Source organism: Phaenicophaeus curvirostris, chromosome 1, assembly GCF_032191515.1.
Source record: "Phaenicophaeus curvirostris isolate KB17595 chromosome 1, BPBGC_Pcur_1.0, whole genome shotgun sequence".
In the NCBI taxonomy this organism is placed as follows: domain Eukaryota; kingdom Metazoa; phylum Chordata; class Aves; order Cuculiformes; family Cuculidae; genus Phaenicophaeus; species Phaenicophaeus curvirostris.
This window is the reverse complement of record NC_091392.1, coordinates 53,937,441-53,963,554: the sequence shown is the minus strand read 5'-3', so window position 1 is coordinate 53,963,554 and position 26,114 is coordinate 53,937,441. Positions and strand designations below refer to the sequence as shown.

General features: G+C 35.6%; 1 protein-coding gene across 1 annotated transcript in view; it reads left to right on the top strand.

Moving 5' to 3' along the window:
• The first annotated feature begins 3,388 nt into the window (after window positions 1–3,388).
• The window catches only part of SLC6A15 (solute carrier family 6 member 15), a 29,203-nt gene continuing 6,477 nt past the window's right edge, over window positions 3,389–26,114 (top strand). Inside the window, exons 1-9 of the mRNA XM_069858401.1 lie at window positions 3,389–3,882; window positions 12,218–12,375; window positions 12,862–12,988; window positions 14,773–14,954; window positions 16,529–16,639; window positions 19,922–20,163; window positions 20,265–20,457; window positions 21,796–21,988; window positions 24,627–24,786. Of these exons, the coding sequence (XP_069714502.1) occupies window positions 3,594–3,882; window positions 12,218–12,375; window positions 12,862–12,988; window positions 14,773–14,954; window positions 16,529–16,639; window positions 19,922–20,163; window positions 20,265–20,457; window positions 21,796–21,988; window positions 24,627–24,786 (1,655 nt within the window). The 5' untranslated portion in view covers window positions 3,389–3,593. The remainder of the gene's footprint in view (window positions 3,883–12,217; window positions 12,376–12,861; window positions 12,989–14,772; window positions 14,955–16,528; window positions 16,640–19,921; window positions 20,164–20,264; window positions 20,458–21,795; window positions 21,989–24,626; window positions 24,787–26,114) is intronic.

The following is a 26,114-nucleotide window of genomic DNA, read 5'->3' as shown; positions in this document are numbered from 1 at the left end:
ACCAGACAGCTTCAATGAGGCTAAGTTATATTTTAGGCATTTTACATTTATTTCAAGGTGCTGGTAATTGTATGTACAGTAACATTTTAAAATACATTATAAGATTGAAAACTTGGAGATTAAAATGATTCCAGTAATGTCTGAGCCTGTGATACAGACTTCTGTAATTCTTTAGTAAATATGGTGGTTCATTACATAGATTTTTAATGATACTTTGGAGAAACAAGCCTATCACATAATGCTGTATTATTGCATAAGGTGTGTAGAAGGTAGCCAGTAGTGGAACTGAATGATAGAATGGTTTAACAGATTTTGGCAGGAAATGTCCTAATTACTATTTGGTGCTAATTAAGAACTTCAATACTGGTGTAGATCCAAGTGATGTGGGAACCTAAAATAGCACTTCTTGGATAGTAGTGCTAAAATTCAATGCAGTGATATAAAAAAAAGCTTGTCCAGTGTTTGGCTGAAATGTGCCGGTGAGGAACCTTACTAGATGTCTCCCTATTCAGTCTTGGTAGCCCTCTTATCTAGACCTAGCTTGAGCTGAGTAAATTCTGGTCTGCCTTCTCTGCAAGTACGATTTGCATCAAAGAGAGAGGCTTCCGTGTGTGTCTTAGAGTGCGTGCTAGGAGTGCTGAACACAGAACTTTATCATCCTTGTGCAAACGAGCTGGGACCACACTTTCATTCTTTGTACCTGATGTTAGTGTCTAGCGAGGTAGGAGTGCTTGTTGAGTTTACCACTGACCCCTTTAGTACAAGAGAACAAGTTGTTAAATCTGGCAGTTGGAGACCACCTGTGAATTTGTGGTGTATCCTGAAGGATTGTGCTGCATCTCTGCTGCAATCAGGTTAGTGAGACTTATTAAATTAGAAAAACGGTGTTGTTGAAACCAAGCAGGAGCCTGCTGAGCATGTCTCCCGCATTTTCTCAAGTCCTGCAAGTATTGAGCCTATACAGCGATAGTGATATGGGTAACATCAGGCTTAATGGAAGGTTACTAAAAGGGAGTGTGCTAGGAATAGAAGTATCAAGTCCAGTTTATTCTGAAGTGTAGTAAGGCAATGTTTAATTAATGCATGACCGGGCAAAATGATGCAATTTCTTTTGGAATTGACTCATCTTTGAGAGCTCCAGATAAATCATATTGCTGCCCTGCAAGTTACTATATCTGAAATAACTAATACTGATGTGACATTTTAAAATGTTTTAACAAATACTGATGGATAGCTTTTGCCTTTTTGACTGGAAATATCTGTTGCTTATTACAGTTGGAGAAGGATTTCAGCCCTGAGGACAAATACTGATCTAGTTTCACTTGTGCAGCTGTTAGGTGAAATATATAGAGAAAATAATTTCATCTTTATGTGCTCTCTGAACTTACTACTAATTATTGGCAATGCAAAGCCCTCTAATTTACATTGGTGGAACAAAAGGAAAAGAAAAGTTTGAATTGTGATTAAAAGTAGTGCTGGAAGTACCAGATGCTGTGGTATACAGTCAGAAAGCTCCATCAAGACTGCTTAAATGCTTCACTTAATGTATTATTGGTGTTTGCATTCTGGACTTACCTAGATAGCTTAGTCATAACAAAGAGCTACTAAAGCATACAGGGACTGGGAGAGTATGTAATTCTTTGAAGAGTATACAACCTAAAAGACAGAATACAAAAAGGTCTAAGCAGACATTCATTTAGCCCAGTTATAAAAGATACAGTATTAAGATTTCTCTGTTGTCTTAACAGCTCTTCCTGATACACTGCTCTGTTTATAGCTCATATACTTAATTTTTTTAATAAGAACTGCTATCAGACAAAACAAAGCCTGCTACTACTTCTACCACATGCCAGAAGGAAAACTTGTAGGATCCTCAACCCTTCCAGTGTCAGTGGTGAGCGCAAAGCAGATCACAAACCAGTGGGCTCTACTGTGCTTAAAAAAAAATTGAACTGACTGCCAAAGCTGGAGTAGCTGTGAGAAGGCAGTAACAGGAGGGAGAGAGAAAGTGGAAAGGCAGTCACAGGAGTCTAGGAGATGAGTGGAAAGAGTTTAGAATGGAGTTTGGTAGGCAACTGGAGTGAAGTTCAACTTCCAAATCCTTGGAAACTATTGAAAAAAGGTAATTGTCCTGTCAGACGCAAAGCTGGTGATAGTACTTGTGGTGACAGAGGTTTTAGTTCTGTTGCTGAGAGTCTCATCTTGATAAGCTGTGGGCTGAGTTCCAGTAGCTTAACGTCTTTCCTTCTGGTCCGTCCCTGAAACAGCCACGAGGTGCTTGATCTCTCAATTATTGTGCTAACAGTCCAGTAATACCTTGCAATTATTGGCTACATGATAGAGCTTTCAACGTATGGACCACATGTTGCAGCAAGTCCATAAGATAAAGCTGACAGGTCTTGTGTATCCCAGGGAAATTTTTGATTGTCATCATTTAACAGATCTAGATTAGATCTCTTCTGTACTCCTTCTTTAGGGTTTTCATGAAGCTTAACACATAATCTAAATCCCTTTTCAGATTCTTAACTGTGCAGACGGTTTTGCACATACTAGTTTTGTCTCATGTGATTAGTTAAGAATTTCTCATAAAACATTCCTCCCTGAAATCTTACGGTTACCTTCAGTATGGCAGCTGCGAGCAAGTTGATCTATGTTTTTAAATGAATCATTGTCTTAAAAGAAAAGCACCTATTCAAATGGAGGCATTTTTATGTCTATACATGCATGTCTGAAAAAGTATGGTTTTAAAATTAATTTGGTTACAGCTTTTCAGATGTTTCAGGTATGTGTAATTATTTCCTGTTTCCAAGAAACTATATAAAGCATCAAAGTTCATAAGAGATGAGCATCTCTCCTTTGAAAAAATTATTGTAATTTTTTATTCCTTGATGAAGAATGCAGGAAAAGTAAGTCACACTTGCCTTTGAAGCACTAGGAGCATCCTATATATCAAAATCTTAAGTGCTGCATGACTTTCAGAAATGGTCTGAAAGTCTTAATCTACTTTGTTTAAAATATACGTTTAATAAAATTAAGTATAGCTATTACATCAGGAAGTGTGGAACTGGGCCTCTAAATTTCATGTAAAGTGCATACTCCATTATATCTGCTAAGAAGAAGAATCTTGTTATGCTGTTAGCCTATCAGTCTTTAGGAAGAAAAAACAACTCATGAAAAACCCTCAACAAGTGAAAAAAATGTATTCTAAATAAATATTTAAGACCAAAAAGTGGACTTAATTTCTGTAATTTGGAAGTGGTTTAGCATTCCTTTCTTCTCTTTTTTTCCTCTTGTCAAATCGTTGAGAAAAGCAGAAATGGGTAAGCCAAAGCATGTGATATTTAAATTAAGTTTCTTCTGCATAGTAATATAATATCCTTTTTTCTTTTTTTTTCCACAGATAATTTCATTAGAACAAGTGCTCAGAAACAGAATTCCTTACTCTTGATTCCCTGATATCAAGAACTTACAAGGCACTATCTTCAGTCTATTTCTTCAATATTTTTGGTCAAGCTGAGGGAGAACTGTCTTCAGCACTTGTCCTTCTGTTTCAGCTGCATTTAACTTCTTTACTTTTTTTGCTTATATTACAAATGCCTAAGAACAGCAAGGTAGTGAAAAGAGAACTAGATGATGAGGTCATTGAGTCAGTTAAGGACCTTCTCTCTAATGAAGACTCTTCAGATGATGCCTTTAAGAAGAGTGAACTTATGGTTGATGATCAAGAAGAAAAAGATGTAGATGTTGAAGAAGGCTCAGATGTAGAAGATGAAAGACCTGCCTGGAACAGCAAACTTCAGTATATTCTGGCACAAGTTGGATTTTCTGTGGGATTGGGAAATGTGTGGCGATTCCCATATCTGTGTCAGAAAAATGGTGGAGGTAAGTCAGTGGTAGCTAGTCATAGCTAAATGATGAAGATAAACTTTCAGATTTCAAGGTCAACAGAGATACCCACAGTAAAACCTGCTCCGGCATGTCAATTTTTTCTTTAATTTCTACCAGAGCTGAACAGGGAAGACCCATATTCTCTTTATTTAGAGAGACCTATCTGTTAAAAAAAAGCAAGAGTTTCTTCTAAGATTCCATTTCCTCATTTTAGGGTAGAAAGTGCTCCTTAACTAGTGGCCAAACCAGTGGCTAAGCAAAACACATCTTTATGGAGGGGTTGCATTATTTAGGACTTGATTACTGTTGTGCTAAAGTGTTCTTTATAGTAGTTGGACAATCAGTCAAGGCATTAAAACTTCATCCACTTTAAAGACCAAAGCAATATTTAGTATTAGTATGCAGTGGTACTAAGCTTCATGCCTTTACTTTTTAATTGCCTTTAGCTCCTAAGCCACTTGATCATGATTTGCTTTTCTACAAGAACAATAAGATAGTCTAGGAGTGAAAACTAGTTTTTTACTGATAATGAATAATTTAAATCATAACATGTACATTAAAGGAATACATCTGTTTTTTGCTGTTATGTGGTTATCTGTTTTCCTAAGCACCAAGTTAGCTTTCACTTAGAACAATGTCAAGCTGTTCATCTGTTAGCTGTCCGTCATGAACATCGTATAAAGTATGAGGCCAAAGACCTTTCTTTATGAATGCAGGATTAGTGTTTTAGCCTATGCTGTACTGTACCCTACTATACTGCATTAAGGTGCATGCTATTGTAGCTAATTACTGAACTGAATTCAAACCAAACCTATCAGTTTTTATGATACAAAAAGTTAATCTGTACTACAGAACAGAAAATAAAAACATTTTATTCATGATGAATTGTAAAAGGTGAATGGTTAAACTGTTGTCATGGAGGAGTACAGAAATGTACCTAGAATATAGTTGGGGTATAATTTTGTTCTTCTTTGTTTTCTCTCAGTTCAAGAAGTAAAAATGAAGCTTGTACTTTCTAGTATTACATCTCCAGGATAAAGTGTAAATTCTTCTATGTCTTGATATAAGATTTTTTTCACTCATGTAGCTGCCCTTAATTTCTTCTTTATTCTTCTTTATTCTCGAGAGAAAGTCATTAAATGGTTGGTTTAATAATTTGTATGGAATCTAAAGTTTTCTTCACCCATAACTGTTATTAACCAAGAAAACATGTTGAATGTAGTTTCTCAAAAAAACATAGCTTTTCAGTGAACGGCTATCTTATCCAGTCTACTAGACAATATAGGATTGATTGTATATCAGTACTAGTTGAAAAAAACTAATAAGTTTATTAATGAACGTTTTTTAAACCAAACTGGTTTGTAGTTAAAGATGTAGCTATTTAAATGTTTATATTCTGTATCATCCTAAGTATGGTGTCAAAATGTAGACTCAAGGATAATGCATTACAGTGTTTTGTTTTGTGTAGTTTTGTCCCTTTTGAAAGTCTGTGGTTAATATAGTTAGTTACTGATTTTGCAAGCCCACTGGATTCTTCTTAGAACCAGCAGAAAAAATCTAGTATGTTCCTTAGACTGGTGGATTCATACCATCAGGCACTTTTAAAGTTAGTCTGCCAGTGAGTGTTAATTCAGAGAAAATGTAAGTTTATGAAACTAAATAACTGCATATTTTATACACCTATCCACAGCCCTCGGGGATTAGGACAATTCATTAATCAAAATAGAAAAAATAAATGTGGAGTCATTTCAGGTTGAAATTAAATGCTTTCCACTGTCCCGTTATTGCATGAACTTGGGTATATAACATGGTCTACAGAGCTATAATGTTTTCTGCACATGGCCAAATAATAACGCAGTAATTTTGCACCATCTTAGCAAATTGCAACCTTCAGAACAGAGGAAAGCAAGTGATCAGGAGAGCTAAAGCTTTCTTGGTTTTCAAGATCACCATAATGGAAGATGGAGAAGGTGACAGAAAACATAGAAAGCTGTAAAGTATATGAGTGCCTGTGTATGTGTGTGTTGATGGATAGATAGCTCTCCCAAGTATGTAAAGAATAGGGGGAGGGAGAAGTTCAGATGCATGGTAAGGACACCCAAAGCTACATCTTTTATACAAGGTTTCAGGTTTCTGCTATGTGTAATTATTTCACGTTTAATTCTAGGTAAAATTAGAGCAGTTTTATGCAACCCATTCTAAATATCAGTGTCAGAACTGTTCTGTAGTCTTTTGCTGAGAAGGCTTTACTGTAAATACTTGCTGAAGTCTTTGAGTATAAGGTAAACTGTCTTTCTGAAGGTTTCATTAGAATTATTTCAGTGAAGTGGATGGCTTGATCTCCACCTTCAGTCTTTTCCAAATATTTTTTGTTTTCTTCCCGATGTTTAAGCAACTTCTATCTGACAAATGCCATCAGGCAAGGAGTCTATTGAAAAGTGGCAAACCAGTAAGTATACTTCAAATTTAAACTGAAACGAAGTAAAAAACATAGTTACTCATTAGTTTCCTTCACAAATTCTTCCAGTGTTAAGTGTTCCAATGTCACCAGTAAAAAAGGTGAATCCTAACCATGTAGCAATCTTCAAGTTTGCCTTTTTTTAAAACTTTCATGACCAACAACAAAACCAACAAAATAAATAAGCATTAAAAAAGACACAGACAAGTTAGCCCAAATAGGTGCCTATTATTAGAGAGTTTTGTGGAGAAAATGTTTGGTCTCTTCCACTCTGCTTACTAGAGAGACTGACTGACTGCTTCAGCAAAGTATCTGCAGTACCATCTTTAGAGGTAACTTGGTACACTGCAGTGATACTTGGACACCCATAGGTATCTTTCCAGTCTCTTGTTTCTGGGTCTGCTCTGTACCACCAGAACAACTTCCTCTTCTTTTTCTTGTGATCCTTTAACAGGTTTTTTTTTTTCTTTTTAATTCATATAAACTCACAAATATTTAGAGTAATACCTGGTATTTTTAATGCTCAACTATGTTACAACTAGACTAGGTGGTTCTTTGCTGGCTTTGACGCTTGGCTCTTCCCCAGAAGAAATTTGGTGTGAGAGGTGAGAGAAGAGGCAACTGCACAGCCTAGCATCCCACATTTAGGTTGTAGCTGTAATGCAGGAAGTATCAAGAGAAGGACAAAAGCTGTGAAGAGACTGAGAACACTCCAGGGAGCTCATTTTCTTGATTTGGGATGGGGGGAGAGGCAAAGGAGTTTTCGGCCCTCCAGATGAGGGACTGAAGTTGTTCAGTAAAGTTTTGAGGAACTGACTTCAGTTGTCTTTGCCTTCTTCACCCCTGACCTCACCACAGGTCCTCCTTCTCCCTGGTAGGCAATGTCCAGTCCCCACTTGGCCCTTAAGGCACCTTTTCCACTCTTTGCAGCCTAGCAGACAAAAAAAGCTGTTTGTTCCTTGATGCCTCACAATGGTGATTTGCATTGAAGAAGGGTATAATCTACTATTTCTTTTGCATATTTATCGTTTTACACTATACAGTTTGTATATTACTCCTTTACTATATGAAGAAAAATGTGTATTAGTTCAGATAGGCACAGTTCCTGTATAACAATTTTGTAACATGTTGTATGCTAACATAGATTCAGAGCTGCCTCAGCTGCCAGTGATTGATAGTGAGCCTTAAAAATACACAACTCTAATCTACCCAGTCTTGTTATGAGGCTAATAAATAGTGAAAAACCAGACCTGTGTTTTTCTGCTCCTCATTGCTGTCATCTGATGAGTAGCTTGCACAACTTTCACCTTTTTCAAACAAAATTCTATTTGGCCATTGTTTTCCTTTAGGATTAGCAAAAGTAAAATGCTGATCACATGTTGGAAGTAACTAAAGCAAATTAAATTAGCTGTTCTGCTAGAATAAGTGATATTTGAGCGAGTGTTATGAAGACAAGTGAACACAGTTCTCTAAGAGGTGCTTCTAATGTTGCAAATTATTTGGAGTGTACAAGGTACTGCACACTGAAAGATTTTGTGTTGTATTTTCATGAACGTTAACTTAATTTTCCTGGTTTTTTTTTTCTAAGGCCAGTCTTTTTAATATCTCTGTGATGTAATAAGTTGGAAGAATGAGTAAGCAATGACAAACAGATAAAAGCTGTGAGCAGCATAGAGGAATCTGTAGCAGATATCTTACCGTTATGCTTTGGAAAGATTGACATGGGTGGAATCACATAATGCATATCACCTGTTAAATAGTCTCGATTTTATTCTAGGTTGAACAGTTAAGTTCTGTGGTCTTACAAAAAGCAAAGCAGTTATTGCTGAGGAAATAATATGTAAACTGTTAAAGACTGAGCAGTCTCTAAAAGCTATTGTCTGATTGTCTAATTTAAGTGGAATGGGAGCAAAGCAAGTATTCTCTTGTATTCCAACATTGAGTATGGATTCAGTAGCTTCATTATTTAGCTTTTGATCAATGATTTATAATTAGTGGCTTGAAGTCATTGATGTCTTCAATATTATTTTGTGAGTTCTGATTTAAACTGCATTATCAGACTCTTAAAATTTAGTTTGGTGTGCTGAAAGTGTCTTTTTTTTATTGTGCAAGAGTAATTCTTCATTAAAGTTTAATGGTTAAGCACAGTTTTGTACATAGGCACACCCGAACATACTTAAACTATGAAAAGCTACTGACAGCAAGACTATCCTATCGGTAGGATAGAGTACAAATCTACAGATAAATAAGTGGGATGTCTCCTTAAGACAACTATAAAGCTCACCTTCACTGAATAAAGAATTAAATCATACACTAGACAGTTAAAAACTAGTACAGCAGCAGTTGAGACACATCCGAAAAGTAACTACATTTTTCAGATTACATCAAGAATGGCTATAAGAAGAAAAGTTCTTCTGTAGTGTCAAGATAGTGATAGTTCTGTCGTCTGGCATTATTGCTTCTGAAGTTATTTTCTAAGTCTTTAATCATTATGAATCACATAATTTTGTTATTCCCCTCCTGAGCATTTATAAGAACTTACTTCAAAACAAGCGTTAATATTCTACTTCTATCAATAGTGTTTTTTGCTGTAGTAAATATTGTAATATCAAGAGAGACAGTTTACCAGTTATCCCATTAAGCTGCTTAGATAAATAAAAAAACCCCAATAAGTCAAAGCAATGCTATGCACAGTATTACTCTTCACCGGTTTCTGACATATTTTGTATTTTTTCCATTTATTTAAGAGAAGGATGAAGTTTATTTTTTAGATCTTTTCCCCCCCTCATAAAGTTGAGATGAGGCTTTTTAATATGAAAGCCAGTGCTCAAGGCCAAAATATGCAAAAAAGGGACTTCACAGGAGAATAATTGTAAAATGTAGAATAGGGACCTGGGAACCCTGAACCACATAGAGCTGTGATATTCAGAAGGCTGCTTAGCTGGCAGATGTAGCAGACAATACAGCTAATTGTAGGATGCTTGTTCAATTCTTGTATGTGTAGTTTATTTTTCTAACTCAAATAAAATTGATCCTTGTTCAATACTATAACTCCAAGGAGTGATAAAAGACATGATGAGCTGTTTTCCATAGTGATTCTGTTTTGTGATGAAGTGAAGATGTCCTACAGTTTTTTGAAGTATGTCCAGCCTCAGGGGAGGGCTGAAACAAATTCCAGAGTTGCTGTGATTTCATGTTGACTATAGGGCACAAAAGCCCTGTGCCGCTGTGATGCACAGTTGTATAATCCACCTATGTCAAAACTATATTGCACTGAAACTCATACATACAATATTTTCCTTTATGTACTTCTTTGGGGGAGGGGGCACAAAATCAGAAGGGAGCTCAGCAGACTTGAATGATTATAAGACCAGCAATTCAGGTGTTTTACACGAGCCCTGCCATACAGGGGTGAACTCTGCTGGCTACTCATACTGGGTTGTGTCACGTACAGTGTCATGTGGCTTTAACACCACATCTATTTGACTCATGTAGTTGAATCTAACTGATAAATCTTGCAACTTACATTGATACTGCACCATAAAACACCCACATCAGCCCAGTCTTTAAACATGTGCTTAACTTTGCAGCCTTGTGATTAAGGTTGTGGATTGGGACACTGAAGAGCTGAGCTGGGTTCAGTTCCTGCTCTAGTACAGTCATCCAGTGGGATACAGGGTAAGTCACTTAGGCCCCGATTTTTTTTGAGCTGTTTAGGCTTGTCTCTGCTCAGCTATGCAGCGCCTGTCTAATTAAGATCTCAGGTATCATTTACAGTAGTGTTATACTATTTAAAAAACTATCTACTGTTGGCTTTCAAGTAATTGTATGACCAGATTTTTAAAGATAGTGATGCCAAAGTTTCTCATTTGCAATCTGATTTTGCACTATACTTCTGTCTCACAGATTTTTTTAGAGAATGCTGATGATCACACAATGGTATTTAATGGTATTACTTATCTTGCATATCCTCAAGACAGATAGTCCCCCTCATTTTGGAATGTGGCTGGTCCTCAGTTTTCCTCACGTTTATTTTATTCTGTCTCTGTTGTCTCTCTTTTCATAGTAGAAAGTAAATCCTTTGTGTTCTTCACTGAATGGGAATGTAGCTGCCACCATTATTAGAAATAGTATTACATAAACAGTCTATACTGTGCTAAAATGGGTAGGTAGACCAAGATGTTTGTGTTTTTGAGGGACAATTTTAAGCTCGAAACCAGTACAGTATTCAGAGCTTGGCATAGGCTTTGACCAAACACTGCTCAGGCAGCATCATTGCATATCATATTATCATGTCATGAAAACAAAACTCAAGGGAACTATTTCATTGCTAACAACAGCCTACAAACTGTGAGGTAAAAGTCAATGTTCTTTGGTCCACCAGTAGTTTTTCCTCAGATTTACTTTCCTCTGTCATTTTTCCCACTTATCTTAGGCTGATAGGTGTAGTTTCTTCATGCTTATGATCTTTTGAAGATCTTTATAATAGCAGATGGTGTTCAATTTGTGTGCATTTCATGAAAAGCAAAATAGCAAATGGACCTAAATGGGAGTGGATGGTACTAGAAAATCTGAGGCCTCCTGTATAGCTTTGGAAAGTTCAAACTTTTCTTAAATAAACCGTATTAGATGAGATAAGCTACCTGCTAAGGATGTGCAAATGATATATATTTTGACAGACCCCTAAAAAAGCCCTAGAAAGATGATGCTGGATGAAGAAACTTAAAGTGGGACTGAGTTGGAGTTGTGGATCAATCCCAGATTGGTTTCTGAACTTTGCTTAGCTTTTCTCTAATCAGAGAGACGAATAGACCAATTGGACAAATTAATAGCTCTGAGGTCTTTGCTTTGTAGCTTGCTCCAAGATGCTGCAGTCTGCATCTCAAGAGTTTTTCTTTAGCCTTAACAGTGGTTGCAATCAAAAGTTCTCAGTACTTTGATTTAGGTGACCAGCACAATACTCTGCATTGCAACATAAGAGCCCTGCATTTGAAAATTGGGTGCCACGTTGCTAATTGCTGATGCCTAAAAGTTTTGTTAGCTGTAATAGTAAATATTCCTCAATAGCAAGGAGGAAGTTAGGCTCTAAACTTGTCAGTGTGCTTGGTGTATGGATATATTTGCTTGCAATTAGTTTTACTGAAATAAAGGGAGAGACATCCTTAAGTTAGAATTTTATATGGTGGCTACCTGGGAATAAGACCTTGAAAAAAGCAATTGTTTCACATAAATATGCCTGAAGGTGAAGTAACAGTTGCATTTTCAAATATATCTTTAAGGAGAGTTTGTGAGTACTACAAGATCTGGACCTACAATACTCCATTTCATTTCCACTTTATGTCTCTAGTCTCTAGCTGGACCCTGGTAGAAATGGGCTGATGCAGTTTTCTTGCTTAGCTGGGTAGAGTCATTGTTCTGTACGCTGTGAAGTCCACTTTCTGAGTACCTGAGGTGCACATAGAGAAATCAGCAGTACATTATTTGAAAACCACTTAAGATTGGATGGAATTCAGTCTTGCCACTTCGGTACAAATAAAAGTAGAATTTTTAATGAAATGTTGATTCAGCATGACTGTATCTGAAAAAGTTTGATCAAATGCCCATTCACACAAGCAACCTACTAGATTAGATAGTAGCATACTTTCAGTAAAGTTTGCCTCAAAATGTTGCAGTGCTTTAGAAATTCAGTCCCTTTGGGCGTGTCAGATCTTACAAGATGTATGGCCAATATTCAGGTAAAATGTGATGAAAAAAACTTTGCAGTGAATGATACTGATTCAAACTCGAAGCTATTAGAAGGTTTCACATTTGTAGTGTCAGGTTCTGACTCTTCTTCCACTCTCTCTGATTTATACTTTGTTCCTTTCATAGGTGCCTATCTTGTACCATACTTAATCTTACTACTGATAATAGGGATTCCACTCTTTTTCCTGGAGCTTGCTGTTGGGCAGAGGATCCGCCGAGGGAGTATTGGTGTGTGGAATTATATCAGCCCCAAACTTGGAGGAATTGGATTTGCAAGCTGCGTAGTAAGTTTTTAAAATCATGTGGTTTGCTTTCAGCATGTATTATTTATTTAGACTTACTGTTTTTTTGCAGAAAAAGGCCACGGATTTGTAGCTGGGTTTCAAGGTCAGTTGACGATGTTTTGGAAGATTTTATATCAGTACTTCAAATTTAATACAGATGTGTTTGTAAGACCCGTGAACTTGTATTTTGTGATTCTTTTGAAATTAGGAATTGGGGAACAGAGTAGTTTTTGAGGGGAAAAAAAATCCTGTAAAAAATAGATAATATATGATAAACATAGGGAAAAGTGAAAATTTAGAAAATGTCAGGTACTATAATGGGGTAAACCATTCAGTTCTTATTCTGACTTTTTTCGTTAAAATTAGATTCAGTGGCTGATATGCAGAAATGTGCAGAAATATGCAGAAGATCAGTAGGGTTTGGCGGTTTTTAAATTACAAATGTAGTTAATAAATGTAACTTTTTAATCTTTTTTTTTTTAATAGGTATGTTTCTTTGGGGCCCTGTACTACAATGTCATTATTGGGTGGAGTCTGTTTTATTTTTCCCAGTCTTTTCAGCATCCATTACCATGGAACCAGTGTCCTTTAGTTAAAAATGCATCTCATACCAGTAAGTCTATATTAAATGTTCTTAAAAATCATATAAAATATATGAAAGTTGAGATTTTCAAAGAAGAAAAAATAGAATTCAAAGAGGTTTTTTAGAAAAAGTGTTGTACGTAATGTCAGTTTTTGATCTTAATAAGGTGTCACGTAATAACAGTTGGAAAAAATACAACAAAAAAGCCTAATCTATGATAAATATACTGGTTTTGGAAAGAAACATTTTCAACAGTAAATTAGAGTGATGAAATCAGCTGAGTGCTATTTAATGTGCTGCAGGAAAAAAGAATTTCTATTTTTTTATGGTTTTGATACTGCTTTTTATACTTCTTTTATGGCAAACAAAAGTGTAAGGAGGATATTTCTATGTTCCAATTAGTAGGATACTTCCTGGCAACAAAGCAAAAGTTTTGCATTGCTGACAAAGCAGAAAATGGAAAATTATAAACATCAATGAAACACATGTGATAAAAACATTATTTGCTTTGTAAATCAGTAGAAATTAGATAATTGATCATTGGTTTGTTGTTATAATGCTCAACTGGACATATTTATACAATAGTACTTGCAAGTTCCTTATCCCTTGGTTTTGATTATATTGTAATAGTTACATACTTTGCCTTATCCCTACTCTTGAAATATGAAATACTTGTTTTAATTTCAGATCTTAAATTTTCCATAATAACCTTTTGTGCTTTTTTTACCCCTTTAATAAAGAACATAACCAGGGGCATTTGAAAAGTTATACAAGGTTTTTGTAGTGTATGTGCATGTTGGTTTCCAGTCAAATTGATTGTATTTCAGAAGCTATTGTCCATTAATTAAGCCACAGTGTTTATTTACATACTTTTATCCTACCTGAATAGTAATATACAGTGTATAAGCCTAACTTCAGCAGAGGTCATCTGAACTAAAATTAAACACAGAAAAGCATTACATTTGATAATGTCCTATATTTTTCACGGCTTATTTCAGTGAAGGTCTGACACCAGTATTAGATTTCTTTAATGTATATTTTTCCCTTTTGTTTAATTAACCTTAAGTCAGGACCTAGTTTAGAGATATTATTGATTCTCAGATATAATAATTTCTAAAAAAGTAAAGTAAATATTTGCTTTGAAGAATTCATACTGTTTATGTGTTTATGTCTAGATACATACAGTTGCTTAAACTGTTCAGTAACATGAGTAAAGCAGAATTGCACTATAATAAAAATACCGCTTCTGGAATACATGTAGCAATTTTGATTTATCATGGCTCTGTAGGAACTGTTTTTTAACTTTTCTTATCGCTTTGGTAACTATGTTATTGTTTTTGTTGTTTATAATAATAATTGTCTATTGATTTGAGTGTCATCAAAGCAGGCACAATTGGAAATTTGTTTTGCATACAGTTTCAGAATTAATACAGTTCAGTGTGCAAGTTCAGAGAGATACTTCTAGTACTATGTAAGTCACAGTGTCATCTGTAGGTAATCTGATCTTATGTTTGTTAAATTAAATATATGCCTTCATCTAGGCCTGCCTTACTATTTGGTACATAAGTGTAAGTTAAATTTTGCCCAGGACTCAGACTGACTGTATGCAGAGGAATACATTATCCCCAAAAAAAAGTTTTACAAAGATTTTTCCAGAACCCGTTTCTTTTAGTGAACGCCTTTGAGTGTAGTTGCTCAGTAAATGATAACGGCACCATTTGCAAATATTGGGAATTGGTAGGACATCATTATATAATGTTGGGAAAGTACTTCTGTCTTGAGCCCGTTCTTTACTTGCTAACATCTCTTCACAGTTGTGGAACCGGAGTGTGAAAAAAGTTCTGCAACCACTTATTACTGGTACAGGGAAGCACTGAATATTTCCAGCTCTTTGTCTGAGAGTGGGGGTTTAAATTGGAAGATGACTATCTGCTTGCTGGCCGCCTGGGTCATGGTATGCCTAGCCATGATCAAAGGCATTCAGTCTTCAGGCAAAGTGAGTATACCCTTTACTTAAATGCCAGCATTTTACTTTGAAACATTTCACCACATTTTTATTCACCACACCCTCTGATTTTTGTCTCTTGAAATCTGTAGGAGCAGGTTAGAAGCTGTGACTCACCCCAGTTTTGTATAATCAAAAGTAGAGGAATATTAGTACTTAAGCATTAAAATTGTAGTAATTTTAGTGGGAATTGTAGTAATTTAGTGGGAAGGAGGTCTGAGAAAGAGTAATTTCTGTTCTCATTAACTTAACAGTTGCAACCAACTGTACCTCAGCTGTGTTTGATTGTTAATGCAGCACTAAGTTTGTGTGTTCCTGAATCTTTAAGAAATTATGTTTCCATGTATACTCACAATATGATTGCAGTGCACCCAGGTCCTTAAAATTCCTTGGCGTTTTTCTGTTTATCATTATTATCACTGGTATCTACCCTTCTGTCGTTAACACAGGTGCTTTTCAGGATTGTGGATTGTTTCTTTTGACTAATGACTAACCATCCCATTGCATCTGAGTACATCACCTTCTCTTCTTTCTTTTCCACACAGCCAGCTGGACTGGCTATTGAATAATTTGCTATGTCAGTTGATCCCAGTGGAATTTGAGATGAAAAATAATCTGTTCTGATAGCAAAATTCTTTACTACTAAAAAGTCTGGCACTAAGGTGGAAATTTCTGTGACCTCTTTAGTGTATTTCAGTTTAAGAAAAAACTAACAAATTTAGTGAATAATTTTGTCAGACTTCAAAGCACGGAATAGATTTGTTTTCATTCATGATGGAGAGTGAAAGATTGTATTTGACTACTATTTTTTTGTTATTTATATTAGATGAATGAGTCTGTGAATGTGTCAGAAAGCTATTCTGTTACACAAGTGTTTCAGTGATAAGGAAGCCCAGAGGTGTTAGGCTTCACAAATGCAGTAGCAAAAGCATGCTTATTCACAGCATGGAAAGCTGTGTGACATTGCGCTTCAGGATTCTGACGATTCCATGTAATTTTCATTGTCCAGTAGTTGGTGCAATATTGCTTTGTAGTTTTTGTGACACAAACTAACTACATCTGTAGATCAGAGAATATCCCCAGCTTTTCTTCTATTTTAGCAGTAAGAATTACTTAGTGGTTTGAATCAATTGGTTATATGCTTTCTATTGCCTCTTGTCTCTCCTTCTGAAGACAGAGTTTCTGTTCATGCTGCATATCTTTACCATGCTGTGCACTTGGATCAAAAAGCGTTTGTCAAATGAAGCGTTTCTAAACCAGACTACTTTGTCCTTCTTGTTGTCGTCTTATAGAAATGAATTTCCCTGGAAGCCTGGTAGTTAATCAGTTAGTCAACACAATGGCAACCATATTGTTTTAATACTGTACAGAATTTATGTTACAGTCATGTGATTTTGCTTTCTAATGCAGCACAAGGGGAATGGGAAGGGTTCTGCATATTTCTTAAAGCATATGATTTTCTATTCTGTCATAAATCCAAAAGATAATGAGTAGTGAATGAAGCTATGAATGAAAAGAAGCTATGAAAATGAAAGACCATGTTAATTTTTTTTAATGTTTTTCAGGTCATGTATTTTAGCTCCCTTTTCCCTTATGTGGTACTTCTGTGTTTTCTGATCAGAGTACTACTCCTTAATGGGTCAGTGGATGGAATTCGTCACATGTTCACACCTAAGGTATGTGCTTAATTTCTGCTTGTAGTACGTCTGTGTAGAATTGTTCATTTCCAAGGGTCTGTGTAGAGTTACCTCCCTTAGATGACAAGTTCCCAGATTTAGATGCCCTTGCAAAGCTAAGCAACTGAAAGTGTTATTTCCAGAATTTAGGATGTTTACAAAGCTCCAAATACTGAAAAGAGAAATGATTCTTAAGTCTTGCCATTCTCTATGACTGAAATACCTAGTTCTGGAATGTCAAAGAGAAATGCCTTACCTTTAACACTGTCATGAGTTTACACGGGTAACTTGTCCCTTTTTGAAAAACGACAAATTTGTTCCTTTTGACAAATAAATTAATGCCATTTGCATAGCAACCCAAACAAAAAGTACTCTGCTCATGTTCTAAAAGTAACCTAAGTACTTCCCATTCAGCTTTTCTTACTGTATTCCTCATGGTTGTCATGCCAAGACAGCAGCAGGTTTAAGCATATGTTTTTCATTATCAGCTTTTTTTACCAGGACTGTGTCTTACAAAACTTTTAAGTTTTACAGCTAGAGGGATGAGAAGGGATGTTATGAGGCATTGTTTAGTCTAAAGTTCTAAATTCTGCCCATGCCCATCTCAAATGCTTGTAGCTGTCTATACTACAGGAAGTTTGAGTAGTCAGAGCCATACTTGCTCAGGAATTCATAATGCAGGGCTTCGTATTGTGTTATTGTGTGGTGAAATGGTTTTTCCAACAAGTCCATTTCATAATACAGTTAAGCTGAACTGAACTGATGATTCAAAAATTAAAGCCAAATGATAAGATGATTAAAATCAGTGCAAGTGGTGGCTAATGTCAGATGATGAGATGTTGTCAGTTGTTTTGATTCAAGGTGTTTTTAGTTTGTGGAGAGCTGCCATCCTATAAAATTGACCTTTGTTAGCTATCACATTGTTATTTCTTGCACTGTGATATGCAGTCTTGCTCAGCTTCACTCACTGTCATTGCTTTAAAGAGTTGTGGTTCTGTGGGAACATGCAGGCTGCTCAGGCAAGTTTGGGGAAATGTGGGGAACAGAGAAATTCAGTATTTACCAGCGAAGAAGAAGTCTTAGAGTAGAGATGGAATACAGACCTGTTAAAGTTATAATTTGGGTTATCCACCACAGTATTAATGCTTTCTTTAACTTAAGAAACACTGCTAGATACTGAGGGGAAGTAAACATTAAAACTCCCCTTGAATACAAACGTCTCTTTACCCTTCACTTTTTCAGCTTTTATGAGTTAGACCTAAAATAAGTTGGAGCTGATGCTTAGCTTAGAATTACAACTTAGTCATGCAATTGTTTCAAGTGTTTAGATAAACAAAATTTAAAGAAAACTTGTTTGTAATTTCTTCTACTGGTTTCTAGTTCTGTATCACAAAACTTAAGCTGTGCCTTAAATTTGAGGCCTATGCATCACACACAGTATATATGAATATAAAGTTTCCATAGTCTTTTATTTATAATCTTTGCTTCTATACTGGAGTACTAATTTGGACTGTAGGTTTGTATGAACCTGTAGGAATTCATTTGCTCTAATGTGTTAACAGTGTATTTGGGTAGGCAGACTGTAAAAAGGATTGCTAAATTGAACTAAATTGAAAATAATGCACATAGATAGACACAAGAGGGGAAAACTTCTTTACCACTTCAGTTTAGTTCAGCAAAAGACCACACTTTGGCCACAGACAATCACAATACATTTCCACAGAATAGTTGTGTCAGCACACCAGAGGACTCGCATGCATTGGTGCAGGTGTGAGAGCACGGGACTGATGAAGAGGGCGAGAATTTCTCTGTTTGGTGTGGTTGATGAACAAAGCAGAATTTCTAAATAATAAACTTAATAAAAAATCTAAGGAAAGGTATATGAAAAGCCCACTGAGGTCAACTACTGCCATGGAAATGTAGTAGACTGTGAAGCTTAAATGGAGCCCACAAAACTTCACAGTAAATATCTTCTAATGGCAAATCAGTTACAAGTTTATTGTGACTTAGCTAGGCAACGTGTTTTGGGGAATGCACCTTTGATGATATCATTTCCAGGTTTGGTAAAATTAAGACTGTTCCTCGAGCTCACTCTAGTGGAAAATCTGTAGCATGACTGTGATACAAGCTGCTTGAACTACGTGCAATAGCTACTTGTGCGTTGTAATTATGACAAAAATTGCATCAGTAAAAAGTTATTGTCATAAACACTTTTTTTCCCCCAAATATTTAGGTTTTTAGCTAAAAGAATAACGAAAGCATTTGCTACCCATCTGTAATAAATACTATACCTTTATGGGAATTTGGAAGGTTTTTTTAATATCGTAACAGTAGCAGATTGATAGTGAGACTATCATTTTTCTGATGCTGGCATGCATGCATTTTAGTTTTACTGTTTTCAGTAAGCCGACAGCTTAAAAAAAAAGACAAAAAACTCCAACACGTTTGCAGAAGTAAGATCTTTCACTGCTAAAAAAAAATGGAGGCCCTGAATGAACTTGAGCAGATAATATTTAAATTTCACATGTACTTCTCTCTCATGATTCAGTATATAGGAGGATCTGAAATACATGAATGGCTCGTAATTTTATTAAAGTTATTTCTTGAACTGTGGTCATATGAAAGAACAAGATAGTTATAAAAGACTTAGTTGTCTCTCAAATACATGACTGATTTAACTTGGAGTAAGTTTGAGGTATCTAACTTAAGGGAGATTTGACTCATGTACCCTGCAGGCTGTGGTGTCCAGCGTTTATTTCATACGTTGTATTTTGGTTTACATATTTGCATGTGATAGAATTCCATATAAACATGTGTATTTCTGTTCACTTTTTTTTTTTAAATAGCAACAAAACAACTATCAACATACTTATTGCATTTATGAGAGGATTAATAGTCCCCAAATAAATCTTACAACTTATAATACATGTACTGGACAAAAAGACAGTAAATGCAATGAAAAAAAAAAAGAATGTTCTTTCATTTCACGGCGTAGCTAGCTGCTAGTTCAGTTATCATATATCTCCAGTAGTGCTGCATTGTTGGGAACATACTCTGTGTCTCTTTAAGGATTATATAGTATAAAATCAATAATAATTCTGGCCCATAAGTTTGTTTAACTTCAGGTTTTACATCCAACTTTCATGATATCATGATGAAAACACATTTGTAGCGGAGTATTAGCATTTTGTGATACAGATCGTCCTGTTTTTTTTCTATTGTATTTTCATATAATAGAAATGCATTTTATAGCTGACATATATTATATCTAATTTCAAACAGCTTGAAATAATGCTGGAGCCCAAGGTCTGGAGAGAAGCTGCTACTCAGGTGTTCTTTGCCTTAGGGCTTGGATTTGGTGGAGTCATTGCCTTTTCAAGCTACAACAAGAGAGACAACAACTGCCATTTTGATGCTGTACTGGTGTCCTTCATCAATTTTTTCACTTCTGTGCTGGCAACTTTGGTGGTGTTTGCAGTTCTGGGCTTCAAAGCCAATATCATAAATGAAAAATGTGTTATCCAGTATGAATATCCATTTCTTTTTTAATTATTTTTATGGTATATTTCATTTGAGTTAAAACAGATCATAAAATTTGACTTCTCTATTTTATTGTGTTTTACAGGAATTCAGAGAAGATTTTAAAACTTTTGAAAATAGGGAATCTCAGCCAGGATATGATCCCACATCATATAAATTTCTCAAGTATTACAGCAGAAGATTACAATTTAGTTTATGACATCATTCAGAAAGTTAAAGAAGAAGAGTTTGATTCTCTTGGTCTGAAATCTTGTCAAATTGAAGATGAACTTAACAAGGTGAGAGCAATAAGTAAATCTTAAATACAGAGGTTATTAATGGATGAATGTTTGTTAAGCTTGAAATAAACTGTGAAGTATACTTACACTTATGAGCAGTACACCTATAGGGATCCATATGAAACCATAGTTCTGTGCAGGGTCACATTCCAGCTCACCTGAGGACTTTTGGGTCCAATGTCTTAATATGGTCTTTATTGATTTAAAATACAGCCTGATCATTATATCACTGTCCTCTGGAGGTTTTAAAGGTGTTTTTTTTTTTTTAGAGGAGTTGAGCTTGAGAATTTTTCAAATACTGAACAGAGGTGTACCTATACAACATCTTAAACTATGCTGTGTTTTAGTGTTAAGATACAATGGTTAAATGTAAATACTCCTTCACTAGAAAGTAAGAAAGTTATTCTTTATTTATTAGGTAATTGTTTAATGAGTGTAATTTTTGATGTTTTGAAATCTTACAATCTTACAGTGAGCCAGATAAGTAAAAGAAAATACATTTTTCTAGCTTTTTCACGGGGACTTCCAGTTTAAACATTGACCTATAAGTAGCTGCACCAGTATCTGAAACTAAAATGCCAAATAGATGGCTTAGACATTAGAAGATTCTATGCTGTATACCTGCCATTTAAATTTGAAACAACTAGGTATTAGAATAGGGTAATTTATACACTTGCTGGAGAAAACACAATATTTTCTAGTAGTCATCACAGAGTCATAGAATAGTTTGGGTTGGAAGGGAACTTCAGGTTCAACTAGTTCCACCCCCCCTGCCACAGGCAGGGACACCTTCCGCAACACCAGATTGATCAAAGCATCATCCAGCCTGGCCTTGAATACCTCCCGGGATGGGGCTTCTGTGACTTCTCTGGTCAACCTGTTCCAGGGCCTCACCACCCTCAAAGTAAAAAAATTCTCTGTAATATCGAATCTACATCCACCTTCTTTCAGCTTAAAATCATTACCCATTGTCCTGTCACTGCACTCCCTCATGAGGAACCCCTCCCCAGCTTTCCTGTAGGCCCTCTTTAAGTACTAGAAGGCTGCTATAAGGTCTTCCTAGAGGCAGCTTTTCTCTCATACAAAATTGTCAGTGAAAGAGGGAAAGAAGTGTGTTATTAATATCGGTTGACTTACAGAAGCTCAGCCAAATCCAATATTTCAGTAAATAGTACTAATTAAGTTTGCAGTTTTGAAAGCATCACATATTAGATAGCAGCTTCCTGCTGGACCTTCAAGATTTAATGAATGACTTTGTATGAACATGAAATCAGACTGTCACAGTATAAAAAAAGTACTGTCTGTGAATGATAACATGTATTTTTTTCTCACTGACAGGCAGTTCAAGGAACTGGTTTAGCCTTTATTGCCTTTACAGAAGCAATGACCCACTTCCCTGCTTCTCCTTTCTGGTCAGTCATGTTCTTCCTCATGTTGGTAAATCTAGGACTTGGAAGCATGTTTGGAACCATTGAAGGTATTATTGCACCCATTGTTGATACCTTCAAAGTCAGGAAAGAAATTCTTACGGGTGAGTTGCACAAACTTTATTCTTTCACTAGAGCAGTAGATAAAAGCACATTAATATCTGCAAGTAAAACCTTTTCCTGAGTACTTCAAGAGAAGGAATGTCCTGGAACTCAAATTTTAATGGAGGATTTCTGTTATAATTTTCTATGTAGTCAGTCCTTCTGAGCTCTTTTCCATTCCTGCCTCTGTCACACATCAGGGAAACAAAGGAAAAGGAAAGAAGGAAAATACATTGCAAGCAACTACGAAGTATTCCTAAGTAGGCCAAATAGAATCTTAATTTATGATGAAATATTTATTACATTAAAAGTCAGTATGGTTACTCCCTAGAGGAACATACTTTACGCTGTTGAATGTGGAAAGCGTCTTCAGTTGTGTAATTGGGGTTTTTTATTTATTTATTTAAATGCCCAAAGTTATTTGAGGTGTAACCTGGTCATATAGCTCTGATGATCTTGTAGCAGATTCTCTTTTTGAAATAGAACCTCAGCATAAAATGTGAAAGTTAGGTTACTGAAAATATTCAGGACAGCTGCAAAGAACTTGATATGTTATGCAAAAATTCAGATTTTGTATCAATACCTGTGACAGGAAAGATAGAAAATAAAAATATAACAAGCTGCTTCAGTGTTCTCTAATTCTATGAAGGAAACAATAATATATTTTATGTGAGTTAACCCTTGATGCAGCAGATCACTGTTCTTTCCTGACTGCTTTCCTTACCTTACTTAGGTAATAAATAATATTGAACAGAAAACATGTCTTTTTTTCACTTTGTTAGATCTAAGAATAAAATTCTTCATAAAGATAAATCAACTGATTTTTCAGAACTCCTAACCTATTAAGCACTTGTTTTGTTTTGTTTCATCAGCTTTGAAATTCTTACTGAGTAACCCGTGTGACATTTAGAAACTAGTTGTTATTCCTAAGTATATATGCAAATTCTATATGTAGGCACTACTATAATGGAGCATTTTACAGTAATGGAGCATTTTACAGTAATTCCCTGTTATTGCATTTGACAAAAAAACCCTATTAAGATAAAGGGATATTCAAGAACTGCCTTATTACTCTTATAATTTTTTTGAGTGATATGCATGCTTGATTTTTGCTGAACTCTGTTGTACTTGAGTTACAACATGATGTGGAGTTTTCATAATTAACGTATGAAACTGAAATGCCTGGATTATATTTCATGTTGTATGAATGTGATTTAACAAGGATTATGCCTGCACTAGAGTTTGTACCTAACACCACAAATGTTCAATTTTTACAGAAGTGTGAACACATTTGCAACTTCTTACACAGTGGTTGCAGTTCAGACTCTCTTGAGTTCAGGAACTCATGCTTAAAGTTATTTTGTGTTCAACTATTTCCAAATTAGAGTCTGCATATGGATGTCTGGAGTTATAATGAGTATAACTACCTGAACTGTAATTTACAACTAAAGATGTGTATTTTGAGAACGTAATGGTGAGGCACAATGGGAGAACACAAGAATACCAAGAATTTCTGAATTCGCATAATCACGGTTCTAGTGGTCTAATTCTTTTCTCAGGGTCAGTAAAAAAGACTCAACGTGAAAAATGACACTCAGGTTGAGGAGATTTTACCTGTGTTCTTTTGGGTTTGTTACCTTGCATTGGGATTTCACACCGATTTGTAATGATCGCTTTAATTCTATGAATTTCCATTCTCTGAAAGTCACTATAACAATAGTTCTTGCAAGGTTTGAAAGAAGTGATTGGTCTTCTACTGTAGTATTTTAAAGTGTCATTGTCATTGCTTCTCTACTGTAATCAATACTAATTGATTATCTTGGATTTATGCCATGGGTAAATTGTGTAAGGATATATTATATTTTGGCTTAGATTCATTTAACCTAATTACAGACAGATGTATCTTTAGCATAAGTTGCCAGTGAGCAGAAAAAGACACTTCAAGTGGGAGAATCTTCTTACTGGTGCCTAACCTACAACAGATTTAACAGTTTTTTGAAATTTGACTTATTTTATGGTGACATAAGGTTTCAGTCCTATTCTTGATGAATTTAGTAGAAAAAAAAATGTATTGAGATTGATTATACAGGATCAAGCGTTTAAAAATATATTTCAGGTTGTCTCTCAACAAAAGAAGGGGCAGAAATGTTGGTTAGTGCTTAAATAGATTTAGACAGATCCTAACGGAACTTCATGCTGTGCATTGTCTTTTAGGGGAAGCTTATTCAGCCTTTTTATTTTTTAGACTCCTAGTCTGAAAGTTTGGTTCTTTTCAGTTCTTAATTCCAAAAAGTGATCTAGTGACCAAGGAACATGATATATGATGTTTAGCTTATCACATCTGTTTATTTTAGCCTTGCATTCACTTTAATTTCAGTGTTTCGTGAGAAGTAGTCACTTGATTAATCCCCATTGCTTAATCAGGACTGCTATAGTATGGCAATTCCAGTAAATGTAATTTCCTAGCTTTTCTGTTATTTAGGGAGTAGGTAGGATTACTGGTATTCTTAACATTGAGACCCCTTATGAATCCTGATTATATGATATGTTAAAGTACATTTTTGCTGTTTTGAACTCATTTCCTCTTTGTCTACAGAACTTTGTTATAATTGCAGTTCACATTTGTGTTCTTTATTCCAGTCATCTGCTGCTCAGTAGCATTTTTTATCGGCCTCATCTTCGTGCAGCGCTCTGGAAATTATTTTGTGACAATGTTCGATGACTACTCAGCTACTCTGCCCCTGCTTATTGTGGTCACTTTGGAGAATATTGCAGTCAGCCGAATGTATGGAATAGACAAGTAAGTGAAGGAAATGTATTCCCCTGTTCATATCAACAGTATTAAGTACAATAATTATGACTACTTAATTGTATTATGCAAAGTATTTGCAATGTACACATAAATACATAAATTCAAGTAAGTAGAAAGTGAGTCAATCTATTTGTGAATCCAGTCTGGTTTTAAGAACAGGTTTGGAGCAAGATAAACTGCAGCAAGCCAGCGTAGTAAAATCCAAAGAGCGATTGCAACAGATCCAGATAGAGGAGAATGCAGTAAAAAAGGCAAAATTAGAGAGTCAGAAAGGAGGCTGAATATACAAGGATGAGGAATTTATATAGAAATAAGACAACAAGGGAAAGATTTCAAGAAGTAATAACCATGGTCCTAGCAGCAGATGAGAATGAGTGTTCTAAACAGATCTGCAGCATTCTAAGCAGCCTGAGAAAGGAGCAAAGCAAACTCTAGTGGCAGTAACAATAAGAATGTTTCAGTTTATGAACTAGATTTAGTTTGGGTTGTTGTAGCAATTAATTGTTCTTTGCATTAGTTGTGAGAGAGGAAATAGAGGAAATGATAGCAAGGAACAGTTTTGAATCTTACTTGGAAGCAGCATAGTTGACAGTGAAGTGACCTTTATCAGTGGTGGCTGAAGAGATTATCAGGCCCCTTTGATTTTTTTACATCGCATGACTGAAATCACCAGAACGTGTTCACTAAGCGAGATCATTGTTTGCCACACCTGAGGAATAGAAGACTTCGTATCAAAAATAACTCATGCCGTCCACAGATAAAACAGAGTATGCTATACTAGCATGTTGAAGTAATTTAAGCATCTATGATTCCTTTGCATGTACAAAGGGTGACATAGAATGGGTGGGTTTTCATTTGACTTCCCACTTATTCAGTCTGAGTAATCAACCAGTCCCTCACCATAATGAAATAGAACTACAATAAGAAAGTTTAATTATATGGTTTCAAGACCTTATTTCTGCAAGTAGTGCCTGATCTATTTACTCATTAAGGGAGACTTGCCACATGTGTAATCCTATAATTGATCACATAGACATGAAAACACCATGGAGATTTTTTTCTGCACGCAACCAAAAGATGAAACAGATGTCTCAGTTATCAGATTGGTAATGTTTAGTCGGGTAGAGTGCCACTGAAGACAGTTAGACATGCCAAAGCTCAACAACCTATCTGTGAGGAAGATGGTGTTTGGGAATAGCTAAAATATGGTAATACTTTGCTTCTAAATCAGAGGGCAGTTGATGCATTTTTTCAGAAGGGGTTCTGACAGGGTATAGTGAAAAGTTAAGAGCCAGATTTCTCATTAATAATGGTTA